General features: G+C 41.6%; 1 protein-coding gene across 5 annotated transcripts in view; it reads left to right on the forward strand.

The window, feature by feature from the left end:
- The window catches only part of arhgap32 (Rho GTPase activating protein 32), a 539,690-nt gene that overhangs the window by 234,289 nt on the left and 282,590 nt on the right, over nt 1-22,811 (forward strand). For 4 of the 5 annotated variants that reach the window (XR_004416763.1, XM_033049880.1, XM_033049882.1 and 1 more), the window contains one exon: nt 22,092-22,183. Coding sequence is in view for 3 of the 5 variants with exons in the window: in XM_033049880.1 (XP_032905771.1) it covers nt 22,092-22,183 (92 nt within the window). In the remaining 2 variants the exon portion in view is untranslated. Of the gene's footprint in view, nt 1-22,091; nt 22,184-22,811 lie in introns of those variants that run through there. The other variant, XM_033049884.1, reaches the window with a different exon arrangement.

Genomic DNA, 22,811 nt, shown 5'->3' on the forward strand with positions numbered 1-22,811 from the left:
TATTGATAGGCTTTATGGTTGGTTTTGGTTTGGAGGTAATAGGTATTAGGTTTGTTAGGTTAGCAGTGTGTCTAAGTTTCCCTTTGTTTACTCTCTTAGTAGTCACAACAGGAATGCAGAAGGTGCCATAGTTTGACGTAGGCGACCTTGGGTTCAGCTGATTATGCGGAACTTCCTTCGTAATGTGTCTACGGCTGAACCCTTTCTTGTCTCAGTAATATTCAGGACTGCTATCAATACAGGAGGGGGGCTGTGGCGCCCTCCGCTTGGTTGTTATCTCCCTGCGGCCGTGACGTGGCAATGGTACTGATATGGGGCGTGGGCTGAGCATCATAGACAGAGATGCAAGTTTAATGCCACCTTTTTCCTGTTTCTTCAATTCATATGGAAAATCATAATGGGAGGAAACAGTGGAGCTGGTGTTGTTATGGCTATGGGTGAGATGAGGGTGGAGGTCATCGTCGATGGGCGAGTGCAGAGGAGTGCTGATTAGGGATAGCAAGCATGGCTTTGTCTGGGGGAGGCCATGTCTTACAAAGTTGATTGAGTTTTTTGAAGAGGTGATCAATGATGAGAGGGCAGTGAATGTTGTATACACAGGTTTTAGTACGGTTTTTGATAAAGTCCCTCATGGTCAGCTGATCCAGAAGATTTAGATGCATAATATCCGAGCTGCCTTGGTTGTTTGGATTTATAACTGCCTCACTGATAGAAGACAGAGGATTGTGGTGGAAGGCTGTTATTCTGGCAGGAGGTCTGTGACCAGTGTAGCTCTGCTGGGATCTATGCTGGGACCTCTGTGGTTTGTGAATATGTATTATATAAAAAATGACTGACATCAATGTAGATAGTTCGGTTAGAATGTTTACAGGTGACATGAAATTTGGTGGAGTTGCAGACAATGTGGAAGGCTGTCAAAATATCCAGTAGGATATGCATCAGCACCAGAAATGGATGGAGTAATAGTAGATGGAGTTTAATCCAAAGCCCGTAACAGCATTAACAGAGATATCTTGGGGGTCCAAGTCCATCTCTCTCTGAAAGTGGCAACACAAGTAGATAGTGGTAGCGAAGGCCTGTGGAATGCTTTCCTTTATCGGTCTGGGTATTAAGGATTAGAGTCGGAAAGTAATGTTGCAGCTTTATAGGACTTTGGTTACGACACATTTGGAGTATTGTGTGCTGTTATGGTCACATCAATACAAGAAGGATGCCGCGACAATGAGGAGGTTTAAGGGCCTGTCCCACTTTCCTGAGTTACTCACAAATTCTCCCGTGTTTTCCCCTTGATTCAAACTCGGAGAATGACCGTAGCGAGTCCGTAGGAGGCTGTAGGAGTCTGTAGATATTTCGTAATGGCTCGTTATGCCAGCCGTAGGTACTCGGGGCATCAGGTAAGTCGGGACGTTTTTTCCAGCATGCCAAAAGTCCACGAGTAACAAGATAGTCGGGAGGAGGAGTTCATAGATCACAAAAATCTTTTAAAAAAATTTAAGGTCCTTTCAACTCGGCAGAGGACTCGGGAAAGTGGGACAGGCCCTTTACCAGGATGCTACCTGGATTAGAATTGGCTAAAAGTAGAAGCTGAACAAACTTGGATTGTTTTCTCTAGTGTGTCAGAGGCTGAGGGGGGACCTGACAGAAATATATAAAATGACGAGAGACATAGATAAGGTAGACGGTCAGAATAATTTTCCCAGAGTGGAAATGTCAATGACTAGACGGCATACCTTTAAGGTGAAAGAGCAAAGTTTAATGGATGTGTGTGGGACAAGTTTTTTGTTACTGATAGTTTGGTGGTTGCCTGAAATTCACTGCCAGAGGATGCAAGATTAATTGGTTAGTGTATATTACTCACATGTGGGTGGTTGGAGAGAGAAAGGCGTGGAGGGAAATAAAGTGGGGAATAGATTGATATTTTTGAGAAATACACTTGTTGGCTTCCAATGTCATAAGAAACATTTAGACAGGCTGCATGGATAGGACAGGTTTAGAGGGACATGGGCCAAACGAAGGCAGGTGGGACTAGTGTAGATGAGACGTGGGTCGGTGAGCAAATTGCGCTGAATAGCCTGATTCTGCATTGTATGACTCTCTCTGTCAATAAATATGATAATTCCATACTTCTGGAGGTTATCAGGATGATTTTTGTTGAAGTTTATTTAATGTGGGGCCAGTGGTTTGGGGTGAATTTTATCATAGAATGATGAGATGAGGAGGGATCTCTCAGTGCCATATTACAAAGTTGAATTTTATTGATATTCCACAGTATTGAGATACCTACAAGGGTATTAATGTGATTTTTATTGTATGATCATAGCATAATAAGTTTTAAATTCCAAAGGACCGATAACTACGTATTTGAGGAATTTTATAGGGACTAGGTAAGTATCCAGCTATTATATACCCCAATTTATTGCAAAACGCATCAATTTATCTTCACCAATATTTCAAATTCTGGCATTAATTTCCCGGCATTGCAGTATTTGTGAGAGGTGATTGACTTCATCTGTGATTTTTCTTTGTATTACACCCAAGTTGATGGAACACATTTGCAAGACCTGGTGTTTTTCAATCTTGGGTATTATCTCGTAGTTAAGGTATCTGGTTACGTTTCTGAGATAAGCAATTGTTCTCAGTTAAGTAAATGGTATACAATTACATAATCTTGCAGCATGGCAGAGAGAATGTTTAATCCATATGCCTGTTGGTACTGAGTAGTTAATTAGTACCATTCATCTTTTCATTCCTGTAGTCCACAGCTGTTCCATTATTTGCTGTTTGATCCAATTGTTAGAATGCGTTGGATTTTCCTTAAATTGAAACCATAGATAGTCCAAATTAAGAAACCACTTCCATAGTTGTTCCTTTAAATTTGAAATCAAGTAGCATTGTAAAATCCAGAAATTGAGGGCAGTAGCATTTTTGTGCAAATTTGGAAAGTGTCATGCCTTGATCTTCCTGTTGCCAAATGAACATATCTAGTTTTGCATATAATTCCACCATTATGTATTCATTGTATTATCGAGCATCTCCAGCGAGTGTGGAAGGTGGAGGGGTGTGTGAACACCACTTTGTACTCATCAGCAGGGGTGTTGCAGGGATGGTTGACAACTTCAATTTCCTTGACATTATCTCATCAGCAACTTAACCTGATCCTTTCCCAGGGGGAAATAGACTCAACTTGTTGGGGTTACTGACTATCTGCAGGTGCGTATATTCCAGACTGATGCAGTTCACTGCATGTAAATGGTGAAAGAGTGACGGCATGGTGGCGCAGTGGCAAAGTTGCCGCCTTACAGCGGCAAAGACCCTGGTTCGATCCTGACTGCGGGTGCTTGTCTGTACGGGGTTTGTACGTTCTCCCCGTGACCTGCATGGGTTTTGTCTGGGAGCTCCGGTTTATTCCCACACTACAAAGACGTACAGGTTTGTAGGATAATTGGCTTGGTAAAATTGTTAAATTGTCCCTTGTGTGTGTAGGATAGTGTTAGTGTATGGGGATCGCTGGTCGGCGTGGACTTGATGGGCCATGGGGCCTGTTTTCTCGCTGAATCTCTAAACTAAGTTGAGTGGCAGATGCTAACCCAACATCACTCCACTCTGTCACTGGATGCCGGGTGTAGTCCCATGAAATGCTGAAATTCGAGAGCAAACTACCTGGCTTGGTGTAGGATTGGAGTCGACCTTTGAATAGGATTCGTGACCTGGAATTCAGGCAGAAAAAGGTTATGTTTAGTTTTGCTTTGTGTTTTAATTTACAATTTTTATTTTTAAATGATTATTATTTAATATATTTATGTTTTTATATCTCCAAATAACACTTAATTTGATAATAATACCTAATTTAATTTGGATTAAAGATTCCACTCTCATTCGACTCTCCAAAAGAATCATTCACCAAAATCACTGACAAATTCATTCATTTAATTTTTTATGGAGGCTTAATTGTAACTTTAAAATTGGTAGAGTCAAGAGTGTTTTATTGTCATATGTCCCGGATGGGACAATGAAATTCTTACTTGCTGCAGCACAACAGAATATGTGAAAAAGTAAACAGAGTACATAACGGGGAAGAGAAAAAAAACGAAAAAGTTCAATAAATAACAAATATAGAGCAATAATACTAGTCTTTTGCAGTTCAGAGCACATTTGTCGTTGTGTTTAATAGCCTGATGGCTGTAGGGAAGAAGCTGTTCCTGAACCTGGATGTTACAGTTTTCAGGCTCCTGTACCTTCTTCCTGATGGCAATGGTGAAATGAGTGTGTGGCTAGGATGGTGTGGGTCCTTAATGATTTTGACTGCCTTTTTGAGGCAGCGACTAAGATAGATCCCTTCGACGGTGGGGAGGTCAAAGATTGGGCAGTGGTCACAACATTTTGTAGTCTTTTTCGCTCCTGGACGTTCAAGTTGCCGAACCAGGCCACGATGCAACCAGTCAGAATGCTCTCTACCGTGCACCTGTAGAAGTTTAGGAGAATCCTCTTTGACATGCCGAATCTCCGTAATCTTCTCAGGAAGTAGAGTCGCTGATGTGCCTTCTTTATAATTGCATCGGTGTGCTGGGTCCAGGAAAGATCTTCGGAGATATGCACGCCCAGGAATTTGAAGTTATTGACCCTCTCCACCATCGTCCCATTGATGTGAACAGGATTGTGGGTCCTCATCCTTCCCCTACCTAGCTTTGTACAGTCCTGATCACTACATTATACAAGGAAAATTGATTTATTTTCTAATTAGCGTAATCAATATTAATTAATTAAATAATAATTCGATTATGCTGCAGTACAGTTTGTTTTTTGGAATTTATAGACATTTCAAATTCAGAATTCAGTTAATTGCTTTTCAGTATTAACCCAGGATTGTGAGCAATGTTCACTGCATTATCTAAGTTACTATATCACTGTGAAATATTCTGGTGGGATTTCAGCCTGGTCTGGCAACTGCTCTGTTCATAACCGCCGAAACCTGCAGAGAGTGGTGAACGTAGCCCAGTCCATTACTGGCTCATTACTTCCGCTCATCCAGTCCATCTCCACTGTTGCATCAGGAAGGCTGCAAGTATCGTCCTGGATGCTTATCATTCCCTTATCTTTCATCTACCACCTTGGAGAAGGTGAAGGAACTTGAAAGCCCAGTAGTTCACACTTAGGAACAGCTTCTTCCTCACTGCTATCAGATTCCTGAACCAATTGCCTAATTACCTCCTCTTCCAGGAAATGTAAGATATATTTGACCTGCAACACCTCCAAACTAAAGTGTTCAGCTGTGTTCAAAACACAAAGTACTGGAGGATCTCAACGGGTCAGGCAACATCTGTAGATAAAGTGAACTGATAATGTTTTGAGCCAGGACTGTTCTTCAGACTGATCAAATGTGTTCAGATCTGTTCCTACGCTCAATCTAGACAGAGTGCCACTCCTTTTAATTTTCCTATTTTCATAAACCTTTTATCTCTTTGCAGTCATCTTTACTATCTTGTCAACTGGTTAATATATGCAAAGACTGGTTTCTAGCAGACCTGAAAATTTGCCTGCATACCTGTAGCGTATCTTGCAATTGTGCAGCTGACAAAACGGGTAGCGAATGCTGGATAATGGATTGATTTTTATGTGTGGGACAGCGTTTAATTTTATTTTAGGTCTATCCTTCTAGAAATATATTGTCCACTTTTTTTTGTTGTTTGGAATCTGCAGACCTATTCAGGATCAGGATACAATTCAGTCACATACTGCCCCCACAAGGTGGCAGCTTAAAAAATAGTGGTGAGAGTATTCTGAATCAGCATTTAGAGTGGGCAAGTGACTGATTGTGGTTGTCTAGACTGAGTACTAGTGTAATCATTGCATTAGGGTGAGAGCTGATGGTATACGGTTTCAAGTATATGATGTAATCATTGGTCTTTAATTTTTTTTACTCATGTGTAAGATGAGTGTTGTCAGCAAAGCCTGAAAACCTAATCCTCCAGGTTCAGGAACAGCTTCTTCCCAACAACCAACTACTGAGAACGGTATGGTGGCACAGCAAGTAGACCTGCTGCCTCACCGCGCCAGAGACCCAGGTTTGATTCTGACCTCGGGTGCTGTCTGTGTGGAGTTTGCACGTTATCCCCGTGGGTTTCCCCCCTGGTTTTCTCCCACATTCCAATGACATGCGGGTTTTTATGTTAATTAGATTCTGTGTGCGTCAAACAAAAAAATGCCCCTAGTGTAGGGACTGGATGTGAAAATGGGATAAAATAAAACTAGTGTGAAGGGTGATCGATAGTCAGTGAGGACTTGGTAGGCCAAAGGGCCTATTTCCATGCTGTATCCCTAAACTAAACTAAAACTACTGATACAATAAATACAAATCAAGCTACGAACTATCTTGGTTGCACCAGTGGCTTCGTGCTTTTGGTTCACATTGATGTTTTTAAAATATATTTAACTTTTTTTTTGTTTCTTCTTGATTCCATCCACACTTTACACTGCCTCGGCAAGGCCGCCAGCATAATTAAGAACCAGTTTCAACCGGGTCACCCCCTCTTCTCCCCTCTCCCATCTGGCAAGAGGAACAGAAATTTGAAAATGCATACCTCCAGATTCAGGGACCGTTTCTTCCCAGCTGTTGTCAGGCAACTGAATGGTCCTCTGATCAGCTACAGTGTGGTCCAGACTTCCCATCTACATAATAGAAACCTTTGACCAATCTTTAATTTGACTTCATCAGACTTCATCTTGTACTATATGTTATATCCTTCATCTGTATACTGTGGACGGCTAGATTGTACTCGCGTATAGTCTTTTATTTGACCGAATAGCATACAAACAGTAGCTTTTCACCACACCTCGGTACACATGTCAATAATAAAGCAAACTAAACTATATTTCCTTCTAAGCATTGTGTTTACAGGCCAATTATGTTGCTCCAAGTAAGAATTTAATTGTTCTGTTTGATGCATAAAACAAACATGCTTGTCTCTTGAAAGCTGCCATATATTGACCATTTCCAACTGTCTTTGAGAAGTTGGAACCACCAGTTGGAACAGTTGCAATTTTCTGGTGACATTGTGTGCTTACATCCTTATCCTCAGCAGAGATAACATTTGTAATTTGACTATGATGGTGTCATGAATGTCAAGAGTAGGGATGCAAGGCAGAGTCTGCCCTGCCAGATATGTTCATTGCTTGGCACTTGTCCCATGCAAATGTTACAAGTCAATTATTGATCTCTGCCTGAAGGTTTTTCAGATCTTATACATGCAGGTATGACCTTGTTCATTTCTGTAGAGCTCGGGATAGAACTGAACATGAAATAATCAGCCAACAATAATCAGCCTCTTATGTTATTGCTAAAGTTGCTGCAGATGGTTGGGCCTGGAACCGTGGCCTGATATTCTGGAACTGGCATCATTGACCTTCAGCAATCACATTTTTTTCAAGAGATGTGCGTTTTAACATTCAATAGATTTCCCCCCCTTGTGTCACAACTCAGGCCGATGCTGCCTTGATATTAAGAGTAGTCATTCCAGTCTTCCTCTGGAATTTGGGTTTTTAGGACCAAAGCATGAACGTTTTGCTACAAACTATTATTTCACTGACCAGGTAATTGCCAGCATTGGCTTCCATAATTGAAGGGGTTATCATGATTTTTGTATAGGGGCCCTACCTGGGTAGTCTTCTCATATTGTTAATGACAGATTCCATTGCTGCACCAGAACCGCTTAACCAGTTTCTAGTTGTTTCTTGAGGGCACGTTTTCATGGTTTTTGCCAAGGTTGTATCTGTTCCCTTAATCTTTCTCAAATGCATGCTCAAGAATCAGTCATACAGCATAGAAAAGGCCCTTTGACTTCACTCATCCATGCCAAACAAGATGCCACATCCAAACTAGTCCCATTTGTCTGTGTTTGCCCCATATCCTTCAAGCTTTCCTATCCATGACCTTATCCTGGTATTTTCCGAATGTTGTTTTGTCACCTGCTCAACTACCACCTCTGGCACTCATTCCATATAGTAGCAATGTTACAAAATTTTGAGATTTAAAAAATCAAGTCTGTAATTTATCCCATCAGATAAAGCATAAAAAGAAGTTTAATTTGACACCTAATTCACTTTCATATCTCAAGTATTTAAAAAGTTATGGCCATTTTCATACTCGGAAATTAGCATCTTGTTCCCTATTGATTTTCTATGGACATAACAAAAAAGCTGTGATCGTGTGCAGTCAAAAGCCCATAACCTTCTTAAACATTAAGAGAACTGAATGAAATTTTCAGTTATCGTAGATTGAACCATTCTGAAACAAATATAAAATAATCTTACTTGGATGACCTGAAATTAAAGCATATAATTAGTTAGTTACCCAAGTGTAGCTAATTTCAAACTTCAATTACTAGATCTAAACATCTATCCATTTCTTAATAAATGATGGAGTTTAATGCTGGTAAATGTGAGGTGTTACACCTTGGCAGGACAAATCAAAATAGGACGTACATGATAAATGGTAGGGAATTGAAGAATACAGTTGAACAGAGGGATCTGGGAATAACCGTGCATAGTTCCTTGAAGGTGGAATCTCATATAGATAGGGTGGTAAAGAAAGCTTTTGGTATGCTAGCCTTTATAAAGCAGAGCGTTGAGTATAGAAGCTGGGATGTAATGTTAAAATTGTACAAGGCATTGGTGAGACCAAATCTGGAGTATGGTGTACAATTTTGGTCGCCCAATTATAGGAAGGATGTCAACAAAATAGAGAGAGTACAGAGGAGATTTACTAGAATGTTGCCTGGGTTTCAACAACTAAGTTACAGAGATAGGTTGAATAAGTTAGGTCTTTATTCTCTGGAGCGCAGAAGGTTAAGGGGGGACTTGATAGAGGTCTTTAAAATTATGAGAGGGATAGACAGAGTTGATGTGATCCCGACCAAACAGGGTTTATCCCCAAACGGTATTCATTTTATAATCTGAGAAGATTATTTAATATTATATACTCCAATAGAATCCCTAACGCAGAGCTAGCAATTATCTCGTTAGATGCTGAAAAAGCATTTGACCAGGTAGAATGGCCATATTTATTTTCGGTGATGGAAAAATTTCAACTAGGAGAGAAGTACTGTACATGGGTTAAATTGTTATATTCTAATCCAACAGCTAGAATATTAACAAACAAAATGTTATCAACTAAATTTAATCTCTCTAGAGGCTGTAGACAAGGATGCTCACTATCCCCACTATTATTTGCTCTTGCAATCGAACCCCTAGCAGAAAGCGTTAGAAACCATCCAGGAATATTTGGATACAATACTAGAGACACAAGGAATAAAATCTCCTTATATGCAGATGATATACTAATATATATTACAAAATTAGAAACTAGTATTCCAAACCTATTAAATCTAATAACTCAATTTGGTCAGTTTTCGGGATATAGAATCAATTGGAATAAAAGCGAAATCATGCCAATAACAAAATTCAATTTACATACAATACAACAATCCCCTTTTAAAATAGTTAAAGATAAATTTAAATACTTAGGAATCTATGTAACTAAGACATATACCTCTTTATTTAAACTAAATTTCCCACCCTTACTGAATAAACTACATAAGAGTATTCAATACTGGAAAACACTCCCCATTTCTATGCTTGGGAGAATTAATGCTATAAAAATGATTTTTTTACCGCAACTGCTGTACCTACTTCAATTAATTCCGATATATATCCCAAAAACTTTTTCCAAAAAAGTCGATTCCATTGTTACAAGTTTTGTCTGGGATTATAAGAATCATAGAATAAGTAAAAAACATTTATGTAAATCAAAGATAAATGAAGGTCTGGCTTTGCCAAATTTCTTATTTTATTTTTGGGCAGTCCATATTAAAAACATGAATTTCTGGCTGGAAGAAATGGATCAACAACCAGATTGGCTAATGATGGAAAAGGAAGACTGTCTACCTTTTGAAATTGGACCGATCATATTTGCCTCCACAAAACTGCACAAAAAAACCTATAAAGAAAACCCCATAATACATAGTGGAATACGAATTTGGAAACAAATAAAAAAAGATTAAAAATTGAATAATATACCACTCTGCCTTCCCATTGTAAATAATCCTTTGTTCAAATCATCCTTTATGGACAAAGGTTTCACACAATGGAAAAATTATGGAATCAAAAATATAGGACATCTTTACGGGAAAGGTACTTTTCTTTCATTTCAAGAGTTACAACAGAATTATGGACTGCACTCAAATAATTTCTTCAGATATCTACAAATTAGAGATTATGTTAAATCTAATACACAAGTCTACAGGAATAGGGAATCAGAAATTCTTGATGAATGTCTGAACAAGCATCCTAATACTGAAAAACTAATAGCTTATATTTATAACACCCTACTAAACAACGAGGTACCACCGACCGAACCATATAGATACAAATGGGAAAATGAAATAGGTCATCCTATCACGAAAGATATGTGGGACGAAAGTTTACAACAAATACATCAATGTTCATTAAATGCCAGACATACTTTAATACAATTCAAGGTCTTACATAGACTACACTTCTCTAAAATAAAACTAAATAGAATCTTCCCACAAATCTCTCCTATTTGTGATAAATGTCTACATTTAGAGGCTAATTTAACACATACGTTTGCAAACTGTATAAAACTTAAACATTTCTGGACTGATATTTTTGAAATAACTTCAGAAGTTATTAATACAAAACTGGACCCAGACACAAAATTAATAATACTTGGAATATCAGAACAAAGCTTAACACTCACAACAAACCAAAGAAATTTCCTCAACTACAGTATAATAACCGGAGAAAAATTAATATTAAAATTTTGGAAAGGCCCTACAACCCCCACAATTAAAATGTGGATTACGGAAATGTCGGAGACCCTATACTTAGAAATAATTAGACTTGTCTTAATGGACAAACAAGATCTTTTCCATAAAATTTGGGCTCCATTCATTAACTATCTGAAGGGATAGATTGGCACAGCGTGAGGACCCAGCTGAAACATGAACTCAGGAATAGATGAAAAGCTATACTTTATAACCTACGAACCTATCTCCATTGATGTATTACATGTAACCCATTCCACCTCCCTTGTTTTTCTGTTGTATTTTTTTTTGCTTTCTTTTTTATTTGTAACTTTCTACCCTCTCTTTTTCCCTCTTTCTATAAAAAATAAAAACACTAGAAGCAGAAGTAATTGATAATGGAAAATTTTAATAATGTATGACTGATGTATATGAAAAGTTTTTTTACTATAATATGTAACTACATTTTATAATATGTCTACTTCTAATAAATAAATTTAAAAAAAAAAAAAAAATTGTACAAGGCATTGGTGAGACCAAATCTGGAGTATGGTGTACAATTTTGGTCGCCCAATTATAGGAAGGATGTCAACAAAATAGAGAGAGTACAGATGAGATTTACTAGAATGTTGCCTGGGTTTCAACAACTAAGTTACAGAGATAGGTTGAATAAGTTAGGTCTTTATTCTCTGGAGCGCAGAAGGTTAAGGGGGGACTTGATAGAGGTCTTTAAAATGATGAGAGGGATAGACAGAGTTGTTGTGATCAAGCTTTTCCCTTTGAGAATAGGGAAGATTCAAACAAGAGGACATGACTTCAGAATTAAGGGACAAAAGTTTAGGGGTAACATGAGGGGGAACTTCTTTACTTAGAGAGTGGTAGCGGTGTGGAATGAGCTTCCAGTGGAAGTGGTGGCGGCAGGTTCGTTGGTATCATTTAAAAATAAATTGGATAGGTATATGGATCAGAAGGGAATGGAGGGTTATGGTATGAGTGCAGGCAGGTGGGACTAAGGGAAAAAGTTGTTCGGCACGGACTTGTAGGGCCGAGATGGCCTGTTTCCGTTCTGTAATTGTTATATGGTTATATGGTTATTAACATTTTTAAATAGCCTAAGTGTCCAAATAATATTCATAAATAATTCACAATAAAACATGATTTTTAAATCTCATTTACATTAATTTATGGGCCAAATGGAAGGAATTTAGTGTTTAATTGCTGTAAATGAAAGTCCATTTTAAATCAGCTTTCTAGTGGGATCCTGTGAACGCGCTGGTTTAGAACGTTCACATTGCGCAAGATTTGTGCCTCAAATGCCCAGAAAAATACTGCCGGATATAATGGGCCCAAAATGAGCTACTCGCAATATTAAACTTTGTATAAAGGGACCTTAAGAAGCCCTTTTTAATGTAAAAATATGCAGCCTACCTTCTGTTATTTGCTCTATGCGACCCTGACAGCTGCCGGTGGTCGCGGGTTTAGAGGTTGATTTTTAAACTACTATAACTATTATACGAGGCCTTTAAAACTAATAATAGCTTTTGCGACGAGGTCTTCCAGCGATTTTTCGTTAATAATGAACTAGGCTGAACATCTTCGATTTGAACAGCCTAGAGAAAATCGCGTTTTAAACCCGCCCCCCTCTAAACAGCGCCAAAATCGCGCACACCCGCAGCGACAGATTTTCAGCGACGCTTCAGGTAGGCTTTGCAACATACCTACATATAGCCACTACACTCAGTGAAAAAGTTCATATTAAACCTGTCCCATCTCATCTTAAACCTATGCCTTCGGGTTTTTGATTCTCCTACCCTAGGTAAAAGACTTGATTGGCGGCGCGACTCACCCGTTGCAGCGGCCCCTACAGCCTGTCTGTCTTTTTTTTATTTTTTGTCTAGTTAAATGTAGTGTTGGTGTTTTTTAATATTGGTTTTAAATGTGTATATGTGGGGGGCGGGGGGGGGGGGGGGGAAACTGTTTAAAATCTCTTCCCTGTCCGGGAGACCCGACCTTTTCCCTGTCGGGTCTCCGTTGTCATTGGGGCCTAGCACCGTGGAGCGGCCTCCAACCTGAACGACCCGGGGGCTCGGGAGACTGCGGAGCAGCGGACTACTCACCATCGTGGGGCTGGCCGGCCTCGGAGCGTGCGGAGCGGTGGTGACTCGCTGCTGCGACTCGACTCCTGGGGCTCGGAGGCTCCAGCAACGCAGCCGCAGGTCCGGTGGACTGTCGGGACATCGGGAGCTCGCGGGTCCGGGGGGAGAGAGAGACCGCTTCCCGGAGCTCCCGCAACGCGACTTCTCCAGCCCGTGTCGCGGGGTTGGAACGACCTGGAGCGGGGTCGTACATCGCCCACCACGGCTTCATGGCCGTGGGACATTCCAGCGCCCGCCGGGGGCTCCAACTTTGTGACATTTGGACCGGGAGCGGGGCCGTAAATCGCCCGGCACGGCCTAAAATGGCTGTGGGACTTATCATCGCCCGCCTGGGGCTTGGACATCGGGAGAGACATGGAGAACAGGGGAGAGAAAAGACTTTGCCTTCCATCACAGTAGGTTCACTGTGATGGATGTTTGTGTGAACTAAATTGTGTGTATGTCTAGGAATTGTCTTTGTTTGTATGGCTGTGGAAACGGAATTTCGTTTGAGCCTCACTGAGGCTCAAATGACAATAAATTGTATTGTATTGTATTGTATTGTTTATATGGAATGAACCATTTGGCTGCAGACTGGTTTACGTAAAGGTAGGATTTCATAAAGACGCCAAAATAGCACAAAGTAGACATTTCTGACTATATATTTTAGTTGTTACCATTGGCACTCATGCACCGGGTTCTTGATTTCCATTTCCATTGTGATTTTTGCATAGAGGCCCTACCCGGGTACTCTTCCCACATTGTTGATGATAGATTTCATCGTCTTTATTTGGTTTCCTGTCACCATGCCAGTTTTGGATGCATTTTACCACTCTGACTTGGCTTACAGCTAGTCATGTATGACATTGTCTGAAGTGCCATATTACCTCGAGTGCACTGCCTTCATTCTCCACATTAAAAAAAAAATATTTTCATAGGGACTGAAATAGAATCTCAAACAGAAGTACTTAGTAGGTCAGACAGCATCTGTGGAAAGAAAAACAGAATTAACATTTCACATTGAAGACTTTTCATCAGACCAGTCATTGACCTGAAATGTTAACTTTAAAAATGAGCAAACTGAGTGTTTCCAACGTTCTCTTTTTGTTTCACATTTCTAACCTATTTGTTTCTTTATTCGTCAGACAAGACCTTCCCTTATCGAATTGTTTAGTTTAGAGAAACAGCATGGAAACGGGCTCTTTGGCCCACTGAGTCTGCGCCGACCAGTGATCATCCCGTACACTAAACGCTATCTTACACTCTCGGGACAATTTTTACCGGAGCCAATTAACTTACAAACCTAAATGTCTTTGGAGTGTGGGAGGAAACTGGATCACCCAGAGAAAACCCACCGTCACGGGGAGAATGTACAAACTCCGTCCAGACAGCACCCATAGTCAACTCTACCACTGCACCACAATGCCACCCTATGCGCCACCGTGCCACCCATGTTGACAGTCCATGATTAATCTATGCATTGGTGAATGAATGTTTACGGATGATTAGAATTGACCAATAATTTGTCTGCTGCTTGTTAAACCCCTAACTGGCATGTTACTCAGTTTATCGCTTCCTCCCATTTCAAACAATGGTGCACTGCTGAAGCTGTTGCAATCCTTTGGCATTATGATGTAAAAAGCTTACACAATTTCCTCCTCCTGTCATCAGTCCAGGACATATATTTTAGTTGCACCAAGTAAAAGTGGATAAGTCTCCAGGTCCTGACAGGATATTCCCTAGGACATTGAGGGAAGTTAGTGTAGAAATAGCCGGGGCTATGACAGAAATATTTCAAATGTCATTAGAAACGGGAATAGTCCCCGAGGATTGGCGTACTGCGCATGTTGTTCCATTGTTTAAAAAGGGTTCTAAGAGTAAACCTAGCAATTATAGACCTGTTAGTTTGACTTCAGTGGTGGGCAAATTAATGGAAAAGATACTTAGAGATAATATATATAAGCATCTGGATAAACAGGGTCTGATTAGGAACAGTCAACATGGATTTGTGCCTGGAAGGTCATGTTTGACTAATCTTCTTGAATTTTTTGAAGAGGTTACTCGGGAAATTGATGAGGGTAAAGCAGTGGATGTTATCTATATGGACTTTAGTAAGGCCTTTGACAAGGTTCCTCATGGAAGGTTGGTTAAGAAGGTTAAACTGTTGGGTATAAATGCAGGAATAGCAAGATGGATTCAGCAGTGGCTGAATGGGAGAAGCCAGAGGGTAATGGTGGATGGCTGTTTGTCGGGTTGGAGGCAGGTGACTAGTGGGGTGCCTCAGGGATCTGTGTTGGGTCCTTTGTTGTTTGTCATGTACATCAATGATCTGGATGAAGGGGTGGTAAATTGGATTAGTAAGTATGCAGATGATACCAAGATAGGGGGTGTTGTGGATAATGAAGAGGATTTCCAAAGTCTACAGAGTGATTTAGGCCATTTGGAAAAATGGGCTGAAAGATGGCAGATGGAGTTTAATGCTGATAAATGTGAGGTGTTACACCTTGGCAGGACAAATCAAAATAGGACGTACATGATAAATGGTAGGGAATTGAAGAATACAGTTGAACAGAGGGATCTGGGAATAACCGTGCATAGTTCCTTGAAGGTGGAATCTCATATAGATAGGGTGGTAAAGAAAGCTTTTGGTATGCTAGCCTTTATAAATCAGAGCATTGAGTATAGAAGCTGGGACGTAATGTTAAAATTGTACAAGGCATTGGTGAGACCAAATCTGGAGTATGGTGTACAATTTTGGTCGCCCAACTATAGGAAGGATGTCAACAAAATAGAGAGAGTACAGAGGAGATTTACTAGAATGTTGCCTGGGTTTCAACAACTAAGTTACAGAGATAGGTTGAATAAGTTAGGTCTTTATTCTCTGGAGCGCAGAAGGTTAAGGGGGGACTTGATAGAGGTCTTTAAAATGATGAGAGGGATAGACAGAGTTGATGTGATCAAGCTTTTCCCTTTGAGAATAGGGAAGATTCAAACAAGAGGACATGACTTCAGAATTAAGGGACAGAAGTTTAGGGGTAACATGAGGGGGAACTTCTTTACTCAGAGAGTGGTAGCGGTGTGGAATGAGCTTCCAGTGGAAGTGGTAGCGGCAGGTTCGTTAGTATAATTTAAAAATAAATTGGATAGGCATATGGATGAGAAGGGAATGGAGGGTTATGGTATGAGTGCAGGCAGGTGGGACTAAGGGAAAAAAGTTGTTCGGCACGGACTTGTAGGGCCGAGATGGCCTGTTTCCGTGCTGTAATTGTTATATGGTTATTATATGGTAAGTAGTTATTCACTTTCAACTTTCTCAGTTTCACTTTCTCAGGAAGTACAGGTAATGATGAGTGGTTTTGTGACCACACATTTTCAAAGATATTCGCGCCCATGAATTTGAAGGTGTTGACTCTCTTCACCATCATCCTGTCGATGAAGATGGGCTCATGGATCCCCAGCTTTACCCTCCTGAAGTCAACAATAAGCTTCTTGCTAATATTGAGGGCAAGTTGTTGTTCTGATTCCATTCAATCAGATTATTAACCTTCCTCTGCACTGTGACTCATCGTATCAGTTATTCGTCTAACACTGGTGGTATTGTCATGAATTTAAAGATGTCATTTGTTTATTGAGGAGGAAGTATTGTTGTCATTTCACACTGATTGTGGTTTAACGATGAGAAAGTTGAGGATCCAACAGCATAGTGTCAAGCAGAAAGCTAGTTGTTTGAGTTTGATAATAGGTTTGGATGGGGCGATGATGTTGAATGATGAGCTGCAGTCGATAAACTACAGCCCGACTAACGTGTTCTTATTGTCCAAGTGGCCCAGGGCAGAGTGGAGAGCTAGCAAGGTCATATTCCCTGTTCATCTGTTGCGGTTGGTGGGAAATGTTAGTAGGTTCTTCTCTTAGTAATTATCTTGGTCTTCATATATTATGAAATATCTGGGCCTCCTTTCATTTATTTCCTATTATCTTTTTAGTTGACATTTCCTAATATGTTTCTATGCTCTTTCCCTATTTACTAGACTCACTGTTGTACTATGATAGTGTGAGCATTGTACCGTTGTGTCCAGACATTTTTTTAATCTTGTCCTATACTCAAGGCACAATGTAATAGTCTGTATATTATTGCTCTACTTAGCACTGTGTTCCACACCAGATGATGTCTCCATGTCACTGGGTGTTGTGAATTAATGCCACATACTAGTGCACACTGACCTGTTCCATATTATTGGATACTAAAGCCCCTGTCCCACTTAAGCGATTTTTTCCGCGACTACAGGTGATTAGGCTGTCGCCACATGGTCACGTGGTGACGCCTGTATGGTCATGAGTAGTCTCATCACGTCGCCTAAAGAGTCATAATGTTTTTCTGGTCGCCGCGACTGTTCGGCGACTGTGGGCTTGTCGCAGCTTGTCTTCTCCTGTTGTAGATGCTGTTGTGGGCAGGATGACGCAGGTTGTCGCCAGGTGTTGTTCGTTGTCGCCGGGTGCCGACTTTGGTGAATTCCATTGGCGACTACCTACATCAACCTTCTCTCTCTCCCTCCCTTTTTAAAAAGTGGGGTTACATTAGCTACCCTCCAATCCTCAGGAACTACTCCAGAATCTAAAGAGTTTTGAAAAATTATCACTAATGCATCCACTATTTCTGGGGCTACTTCCTTAAGTACTCTGGGATGCAGCCTATCTGGCCCTAGGGATTTATCGGCCTTTAATCCATTCAATTTACCTAACACCACTTCCCGGCTAACCTGGATTTCACTCAGTTCCTCCATCTCATTTGACCCCCGGTCCCATGCTATTTCTGGCAGATTATTTATGTCTTCCTTAGTGAAGACAGAACCAAAGTAGTTATTCAATTGGTCTTCCATGTCCTTCTTCCCCATGATCAATTCACCTGTTTCTGACTGCAAGGGACCTACATTTGTTTGTTTTCTGCTCAATGAAGCATTCACATATTATTTCTGCTTCAAATAAAGTCACAAACTAAACATATTCACCAATCAAGACATGATATATACCACAAAGACATGCAGCAAAATTATAATACAGTATCTCAACTCTTTTTACACGTTGCAACTAATGCAATTTCTATTATTTCTTTCCACTTCCAAACAAAAATGTGGTTGGATTATTCAGCGTATGATCAACCTGTGTCAATAAATCCTGGACCATGGTAACATATATGCTTAACCATGCATACTACAGATTGATGAATCGGTTCTCTGTGAAGGACCGAAAATTATCATGACATGGCCATAGCATGGGTCGTTATTGCTATTGGTACAGAAACACTCTCGCTTCCCACATAATTTATCCACAACAAAATATGCAGGTTGCAAGGAAATATCAAAACTACATTTTATGATAATAGCTGTTAAAACCGACAGGTTAAAATCTGACAGGTTAAACATCACACTAACTGACAAGAGATGGTCAAAGGACATAACTGCAGCAAATGTTCTTTTGGTAATATATTTAAAGGTGTCAAAACGCCACATTACCGGACATTCAGATTAGATGTATGTGTTATGAACAGCAATAAAGATACCCAGTTTGCACGAACCAGATTTAAAAAAAATTATTGATAAATGCTGTTTCCATCATTCCCACTTCGGAATCAATGTTAAAATTTTAACTGAAATATCTCCTGACCAAATTAGTGATGTATATGACCAACTGTAAAAGTAAAATCTGGATAAATCCAATGTATAGTTGTGAATGTTTTCATTAAATCACTACTGTGTTTATACTCCAGATTAAGAGCATTGATTTGCCGGTAAAATGAATTCTGTAATAACGTGTCAACGGTGCAGTGACAATCGAACACTGCGGTTTTAATGTTTCACGTGTTCACAATTATATTAATCCATCTTTAAGGATTAAAAACAAATAATAACATTGGGAATTAAAACACATTTGGGGGGAGGGGGGGGGGGGGGGGGGTTTGAGAAGGCAATCGGTGCGGAATGGATGGATTGAGGCTGGGGAATTAGTGCGTGTTGGTTGGAGTAGATGAAATTGTGAGGGGAGAGCGCGGGGGATGTCAGTGCGGTTGAATGGGGGGATCAGTACGGAATGGACGGGGGGATCTGTGCAGGATGGATGGGGGGGAATCAGTGCAGGGTGTATGGGCGGGGGGTCAGTACAGGATGAGTGGGGGTAGACAAAAATGCTGGAGAAACTTAGCGGGTGAGGCAGCACCTATGGAGCGAAGGAAATAGGCAACGTTTTGGGTCGCGACCCTTCTTCAGACTGATCCCCCCATTCTTCTTGAATGGGGGGGGTCAGTACAGGATGAATGGGGGAGGTCAGTGCAGTGTGGATCGGAGGGTCTGTGCAGGATGAATGGGGGGGTCACCACAGGATGAATGGGTGGTCCACTACAGGATGAATGGGGGATCGGTGCAGGATGAATGGGTGAGCAGTGCAGGATGAATGGGGGTGTGGCAGGAGAATCAATGTGAGGTGGATAGGGAGATAAGTGCAGGATGAATAGATGGGAGGGGGGGGTAGATGGGGAGGGGTGCCAGTGAGGACTGAATAGAGGCGGGAATGGGGATCAGTGTGGGATTGAGAGGAGGGGTTCCAGGATAAAGGGGGGGGGGGGGGAGAGAGAGACAGAGAGAGAGACGGAGAGATGGAGAGGGGGGGAGAGAGACAGAGAGGGGGGAGAGAGACAGAGAGGGGGCAGAGGGACGGGGAGAGAGAGGGAGGGGGAGGGAGGGGGAAAGAGACAGATTCAGAGAGGGGAGAGAGACAGAGGGGGAGAGAGACAGAGGAACACAGAGGGAGAAGGAGAGGGAGAGGGACAGAAGGAGGGAAATGGACAGACGGAGAGGGAGAGAGGGACAGACGGGGAGAGGGAGACAGAAGAAATGGGGAGGAAGGAAGGTCAGCGCTCCTCAGACAACATCGGCATCATTGCCCTGCAGCCTTGGCCGTCCCTGTCCGCCGCCATAGGGGGAGGCAGTTGGGATCTCCTCGCCACCGTCTCCCCGCCTCCGTCAGCCAAGAGGAAGGTGCGGTGCAGACGCTTCAGACGGCGGAAGGGGGCCACCCGCTCTCCCGCTCGCTCCCTCCCTCCCTCCCTCCCTCCCTCCCTCCCTCCCTCCCTCCCTCCCTCCCTCCCTCCCTCCCTCCCTCCCTCCCTCCCTCCCTCCCTCCCTGCCTCGGCGTGCAGGAGGGTTCGTTTTGAATGCACTGCTGGCGGAGTGGCAGGCAGCGCCCGTCATCATGCCGGGCGGGGTGCGGGAGGAGATGGAGCCGCTGTCGCGGCCCCTGCTGCTGCTGTGCGGGGCCCGTCATTCGCTCTGACCCTTCATCCTAGTATCTTTGCCCTGCAATACAGCCGCTGCTGACACAAAACGTCACGTTCCTTTTCGCCAGAGATGCTGCCTGATCCGCGGAGTTATCTTCGGCATAAACCAGCATTTGCAGTGCCAAGCTGGGCAAAATGAGTCGGCGTTCAGGTTGCCCGGCGGCACTTTGGGTGGTCATTGGCACCCGGGCAACCGCCAATTTCGAGCCCTGTTAATACTTTGGCCCATATAGGTTGTATTGGATTTCAAATGCCATAATAAGGGCACATTATTCGGCATGTTGTAACTCGATGACAAGTACTGAGAATTGCTTATGCCGTACATCATTTTACCTATATATTTTCATAACTCATCATAGATTTGATGGGCTGAATGGCCTCCTGTTTTGCAATATGAGGACTCCATATGTAATTTGAGATTCTAAAAGGGATAGAGCACTGATGTTTCTGGAAATACAGTTACAAGTCTGCAGATACTGGAAAATTAATCAAAAATCATAGAGTCCAGACCCAAACCGTCTGTCCATTCACCTCTCCAGGTTTAGGTTTATTATTGCCACGTACTGAGGTGCACTAAAAAGCTTTGTTTTTCAGTAGCAGATGCTGCCTGACCCATTAAGTTCTTCCAGCAGTTTTTTATTTCCTGGAAATAAAGATAGGCAAAATATTTAAAATAGTAATGCAGATTAATGTCAAAAATCCAGACACATTTCAATTCAGTTAGAGTAACACCGTGCAGAAACAGGCTATTTGGCCCACCATGTCCATGCTGTCCAGAAGCTATACTTACCCATTCATATGGTTGGTGGCTTTCTATGCCTTGGCGATTCAAGTGTTTTTATAATCTGGATATGTTTTAAATATCATAACAATATCTACCTCAACCATCTTCTCAGGCAGTGCTTTGCAAACACCCTCTGAGTGGGGGAAAAAAATCCAAGATCCCCTGTAACCTGCTTCTCCTTGAGCTTGTATAGCGCCTTATCATAACAAAGCAGGAGGTTACATAGAAACATAGAAAATAGGTGCAGGAGTAGGCCATTTGGCCCTTCGAGCCTGCACCGCCATTCAATATGATCATGGCTGATCATCCAACTCAGTATCCTGTACCTGCTTTCTCTCCATACCCCCTGATCCCTTTAGCCACAAGGGCCACATCTAACTCCCTCTTAAATATAGCCAATGAACTGGCCTCAACCACATTCTGTGGCAAAGAATTCCAGAGATACACCACTCTCTGTGTAAAAAATGTTCTTCTCATCTCAGTCCCACAAGACTTCCCCTATATCCTTAAACTGTGACCCCCTGTCCCGGACTTCCCCAACATCGGGAACAATCTTCCTGCATCTAGCCTGTCCAACCTCTTAAGAATTTTGTAAGTTTCAACAAGATCCCCCCTCAACCTTATAAATTATAGCGAGTACAAGCCGAGTCTATCCAGTCTTTCTTCATATGAAAGTTCTGACATCCCAGGAATCAGTCTGGTGAACCTTCTCTGTATTTCCTCTATGGCAAGAATGTCCTTCCTCAGAATAGGAGACCAAAACTGCACGCAATACTCCAGTGGTTACAGGTTTGCGTGCGATGGAATTTTAGATTTTGAGTATCTGCAATTTTTGATTTACCTTTATGGTGAAGTTAGTTAATAACAAAGGGGAGAAAGATTGTGTTGTTGAGTTTGGGGGAGTTTTAATATGGGAGCACCAGCACATGGGCTAAGTAGCAACTTTATGGTGGAAATTTATATGAAGAAGAATAATTGTGTTTCTGACATGATTGTTGATCGAAGTCTGCCTTTTCCACCCACAGGCGAGGAGCGCTGATATTACTGATCTCCCTGGAGAACTCCCACTCCGTCCCTGCGGAAGCACGGCCAGCATGAAAGTCAAACACGTCAAAAAGTAAGATTGATTGCATTCTTGTTTATGCATGTTTGGGCTCATCTGAATCCCGTCTTTTAGGATTGCACGTTGTCCTCTGAGCATTACTTTATTCCCTCATTTGATTCACCACACAGCTAATACTCACTTCCATCCAATTAAACTCAGTTTATGTGTTCATAAACTTGGTTTGTTTGATTTACTGTGTTAATGATTCCTTTGATTGGATAAATATAAGTGAAGTTGCGTTCAGTGACATACTTGTGTTCTGGTAGTTGCACTGCATTTTGAACATTCCATAGTTTATATGTTGTACTCATGGGGCTTGCAATGTGCAATTGCTTGATTAGAAATATAAGCAAAAAGTCAGAAATGAAATAACCTTCAATTTTGTTTCCCATGGTAACGTTGAAAAAATATGCTTTGATGCTAATCCCAGTCAAGCTATTAAATTGCTAGATATTCTCAAGCAGAAACTCCTAGTGTTGTGGGCTCTGGAGATGAAGCAAGAAATTCTACAAGCGGTACTGTAAAAGGGGCCATGTTTGTACATGCTGATCTGTAGAGGGAGTTCTCAACACCTGCAATCTGATCAGTCCTGATTCATGGGTTGCCTCCCCATGCCAGTCCGAGTGCCAGTATTAGTTAG

The sequence above is a fragment of the Amblyraja radiata genome, chromosome 33 (genome assembly GCF_010909765.2).
Source record: "Amblyraja radiata isolate CabotCenter1 chromosome 33, sAmbRad1.1.pri, whole genome shotgun sequence".
Classification (NCBI taxonomy): Eukaryota; Metazoa; Chordata; class Chondrichthyes; order Rajiformes; family Rajidae; genus Amblyraja; species Amblyraja radiata.